The sequence below is a fragment of the Denticeps clupeoides genome, chromosome 3 (genome assembly GCF_900700375.1).
Source record: "Denticeps clupeoides chromosome 3, fDenClu1.1, whole genome shotgun sequence".
NCBI lineage: Eukaryota > Metazoa > Chordata > Actinopteri > Clupeiformes > Denticipitidae > Denticeps > Denticeps clupeoides.
Window position 1 is genome coordinate 23,152,549 of NC_041709.1, and position 4,337 is coordinate 23,156,885.

General features: G+C 45.2%; 1 protein-coding gene across 5 annotated transcripts; it reads left to right on the plus strand.

Annotated features, from left to right (window-relative positions):
* Window positions 1–3,179, plus strand: LOC114786990 (uncharacterized). Of its 5 annotated transcripts, XM_028974661.1 has the most exons (8): window positions 1–368; window positions 473–549; window positions 642–705; window positions 845–947; window positions 1,233–1,572; window positions 1,664–1,753; window positions 2,308–2,368; window positions 2,456–3,179. In XM_028974661.1, the coding sequence occupies exons 1-5, from the start codon at window positions 172–174 to the stop codon at window positions 1,413–1,415; spliced, it is 624 nt and encodes a 207-aa protein (XP_028830494.1). In that variant the 5' UTR covers window positions 1–171; the 3' UTR covers window positions 1,416–1,572; window positions 1,664–1,753; window positions 2,308–2,368; window positions 2,456–3,179. The 5 variants fall into 5 exon arrangements, with proteins under 5 accessions (XP_028830494.1, XP_028830492.1, XP_028830491.1 ...); XM_028974659.1 differs by having other exon boundaries at window positions 1,233–1,753; window positions 2,316–2,368; XM_028974658.1 differs by having other exon boundaries at window positions 1,664–2,368.
* Window positions 3,180–4,337: the final 1,158 nt, after the last annotated feature.

Sequence of the window (4,337 nt, forward strand, 5' to 3'; positions counted from 1 at the left end):
TTAGAAATAAAAACAGGATCGGGACCGTTAGCGTGCTTACTTTGTGTATGTTTTCGTCGCCAATAGCGACTGCAGCTAAATCGATATCCTGTCTGCAAATATACACGAGTTTGCCACCGATTGAGTCGGAATCCCATTTTCGGAGACACTGCGCTTAGCGGGCAGATTGAAATGGACTTCAGCCCGGACAGCCGTCACGTCCAGCCTGGCCGAAGACGCGGAATCCCTCAGCTCTCGCTGTCGGATTTGGTGTCCACGGGCTCCCCGTGGGTCAAAACTCTGTCCTTCTCCCCCGCTGGACCCACGGACGTGCTGTCGCCCGAGACTAATTTGTCCATGAACAGGAACACCCTGGCAGTTCTCGGAAGGTACAGTTTCTAAACGCTTTAATTAGCCGGTCTCCTCGTGTTGTCTGCCATCTTATCCTATTGGCTTTTCATATCGTAGCTAATGCTTCTTTTTCTCTTTTTAGTCAATGTGAAACCCCCAAGCGGGAAAGCGTCTCCGAAAAGATTCCTTCATCTGCTCCAGATGCCTCATCTTATGCAGGTATGTGTCTGTCGTGTGCAGGCAGGCTGGGTCGGAATATTAATTTTTAATTAGATTGTTGTTTTTTTATGCTGATTTGGTTCTTTATCCAGTTTCCTGTCAAGGGGTTGGTCACGACTCCCCTGGTCCTGTGAATCCAGATGATGTGGAGTTGGGGTAAGTTTAAGGAATCCATTTTGAGGGGTGGACGGGTGCAGATATTCACACATCGGTGGCTTGTGGTCTGGCACACTTTTCGTGTAGAGGCAGCATTGTGTACAGAATTGTCTAATGTCACTTTTTTTTGGTTTGTCAGGTTTGAAAGAGCCCTTCAGGAGACCACTGAGGCTCGTGCTGTTTCTCCCCCCTCCCTTCATTCTAGCAATAACATGGCCATCAGAAGGATTAATTCCCTACTGGTAGGTTGTCAACCAAACCATAATTATATTATACAGCTCTATAGCTTTTATCTAGTTTTCTGTTAGGATAATGGCATTTTTGGTCATGCGCGTGCTCTCAGTACTGCAGACAAAGAGAACGTACAGGTGTGTGTGTGTGTGTGTGTGTGTGTGTGTGTGTGTGTCTTGTATGAGCTAAATAAATGTACTAATACTGTGTGTACTGTTACGTCCCTGGACGTATGCTCTCACGTGTTCTGTGTGGCTGGCTGTGTCCTGTGTATTTTTGTGTCCTGTCTCTTTTAGGTTGACTTCGAGGGAGGAATCCCTATTGGTCACCTCCACCTATATAAAGAGACTTCGGATGATGTTCAGGAGGTCCCCAGGGTCTGCTGGGCCCTTACTATTTTGGGAGATCCCCAGGGTCCATGGAGATCTGCAAGGAGCTCTGTTGGGGATCTCATTCGTGTGTCTTGTTGCTTTGTGTGATAGACCCTTTGTTGTTGGCCTGGTAGCTTTATGTGCCTTTTTTCATTAACTTTTGTGCATGTTTGAGAAAATCCCTTCCTTTAGGCTGATAAATGGGGGATTGTCGTCAAGGATGTTTTCCCCTGGTTCGGTGTTTGTGATCAGAGTCTTATATCCGGTAAGTTAGGGTGTCTCTTGGGGTCTTTGCTGTGGCAATGCCCTCCCTGCAGAGCACCACTTTTGTTATATTTCCTTTCTTTCTTTTGGAGCTACTCTGGGTGGGGGGACGTCGTCACACGGACAGCCTCGGCTTGAGTCTGACCGGGGTGACGTTCGGCCTTCAACCCTCCGAAGATCTGGTAGGTTAAGGCATCTTATGTTAGGCAGGTTTAGGACCGGATTTACTATTTTGCTGGGGTGTTTGTGGCCTCAGGTACACGTTCGGTGGAGAGGAGTTGTGTAAGATGGGGTGGTTGTCAGTATTCAGCATTTCTTACACCCCATAGACTTAGGAACGTGACAGTACATGTGTGATAGGATGGTTGTGTGTTCAAGAAGCCGACCCACCCAGTCTCTCGCTCTCGACTTCCTTCTCGTACAAATGGAGATGCGTTTTCTCAGCGACCCAACTGTGCTCGTGCACTAATGATGAACACACACACACACAGTTTCTTACTTATATCTATTTACCGCATTTACAATGACTACTTCCTTGAAATCCTAGATGATATGGAGGTATTGCCTTTTTCCTTTTGCTGTCCCAGTGGGACTAAATGAGTGTCTTGTGAGTTCCAGAATGTTCAGAGGAGTGATTGTTATTATTCATAGCTGTGATTGTTTGCTGCCATGACAGTTTAATGTTTCATACTCAAACAGTTCTGTCTAATCCTTAAAATGACATTTAATTCTGGAGTGTTCCAGTGGGAATGGCCAGACTCTATACTGCTCCACTAGTGACTGAACGTCCTGCATTGGTGAGACATGCTTTGATTATTTACTGTTTGTTTCTTTTGAATCTTCTGTAGATTCTGACTCTACATCTTTTTCCTCCTGGTCTGTAGCCTGTGATTCGCTGTCAGCGACGTGGGCTTTTCCGTATTTGATGGAGCAGATACCTCTCTGGAAGAGTGTGAATGAGGCCTTTAAAGAGGACCATCAGAAATTCCATCAGAAGGGCCTGACCTGGGCTGAGGACTCCAAAAAAACAGATATTGTACATTATGTAAATAAATTGTTCATTCATGGGTGTCAATACCCAGGTATGTTTTTGAGAATAAAACACGTCTGAGCATCTTATGTGGTTTCAGTTTCCCTATTTTAAAAGTTAATATAAAGTGTGTTTACAGCCTAATTGAACAGTTGTCTTTTACATCCCCTCAGTCTTTTCAAATTGTGCCCTTGAAGTGTGTGTGTGCGTGTGTGTGTGTGTGTGTGTGTGTGTGTGTGTAAGCTTATTCTGAGTGGGAACATTTACCAACCGCTCCCCCTGGGGATATGGGGATTTTAAAACCTTGTCTTTTTCATTTATTGTTCACAAAACAAGGAGTTTATGTCAAATATCTATATAATTATTACAACTGATAATAGAATGTTGATGAAAATGTCCATTTTCCCACAGCTTTACACACAAATGCATGTCTAAGAAGTAGACTAATGTAAATGATACAAGGTTGAAAAAAAAAAAAAAACTACTAGAAGGCTAACTGTAATAACTGTAATAAACAGAACCTTGTTCTTGCTCGAAGGACTGTAATAACAAGGTAATAAACTGCCTGAAAACATGAACAGTCTGAGACGTGTTTATGTGTTCATTTGGTGAAGTTCAGTTTTAAACTAAATTTAAAATGCCAATTTCAATGAAAACAGTTGATTGGAACCAAATGGAAAAAATGGTATCATCTTAGCTGCAAATCATTTTAAGCTCAAAGCCTAGTGGGTAACACACTTTGAACCAGAAGACCCAGGTTCAAATCCCACTTACTACCATTGTGTCCCTCAGCAAGACCCTTAACCCTGAGAGTCTCCAGGGGGGGAATGTGCCTGTAACTACTGATTGTAAGTCGCTCTGGATAAGGGCGTCTTATAAATGCTGTAAAAATCCGGGGAGTCCGCAGTCACGATCTTTCCTGTAGGATATTCCAGTCAGGCTCGTGACACTCCACCAGTCTCTTGGACGCATGCAGAGGCACACACCACAGACACAAAGGTGTAATACTCCAGATGTTGCGTTGGAGAATCGCTCTGTAGACTCTGGATCACGCGGGTCTTTTATGGTGGGACGGATTAGACATAACCAGCCGCACCTGACGCTCGTTGTCCCGTGAGGGTCACTATCCGTGCCGAGGGACCCTGGGGAGGGAACGTGTTGAGGAACCCACAACCTAGAACTGTGATAGCAGACACGCCCAGTGTACACTAGGGAATTACCTGGGCACCTGCGGCTACACATAATACGACACGCAGACACAGTGGGCAACCATGACAGGCGCCCGGGGAGCAGTGTGTGGGGACGGTGCTTTGCTATGTGGCACCTTGGTGGCACAATTCAAACCTGCAACCTTCTGATTATGGGTCCGTTTCCTTACGCACTAGCCCATCTCTGCCCCTGTAAGTGCAGCAACAATAAGTTTAGTTGTGAGAACAGCTGGTTCTGGTTTTCACAGTTGAAAAGTTTGAACAGTTCACATAAATGTGTAACACAACCCTTTCTTGCTTGGGATTATTTGTGTCACACATTGATGTGACACTTGGAAATACTTTTATTCTTAAAATGACTGGATCATGGATCTTTGCTGTTACAGCAGTAGCCTCAGCGGCAGTAGGACCAGTGTTGCCAGTAGAGGAGTGGCTACTGAACTAATGGCAGGAGGCGGGGCTTGTGAAGGAGAAGCAGAAACAGATGCTGGGGTAGAGATCAGCATGACCATGGTGATCCTACCTGCA

Bases quoted from the DNA above. Each gene is read 5' to 3' on its own strand.
- LOC114786990 (XM_028974657.1), top strand. From the start codon at position 172: ATGGACTTCAGCCCGGACAGCCGTCACGTCCAGCCTGGCCGAAGACGC. The intron at 550-641 runs GTATGTGTCTGT...TTCTTTATCCAG, and splicing joins AGATGCCTCATCTTATGCAG to TTTCCTGTCAAGGGGTTGGT. The intron at 948-1,232 runs GTAGGTTGTCAA...TGTCTCTTTTAG, and splicing joins GAAGGATTAATTCCCTACTG to GTTGACTTCGAGGGAGGAAT.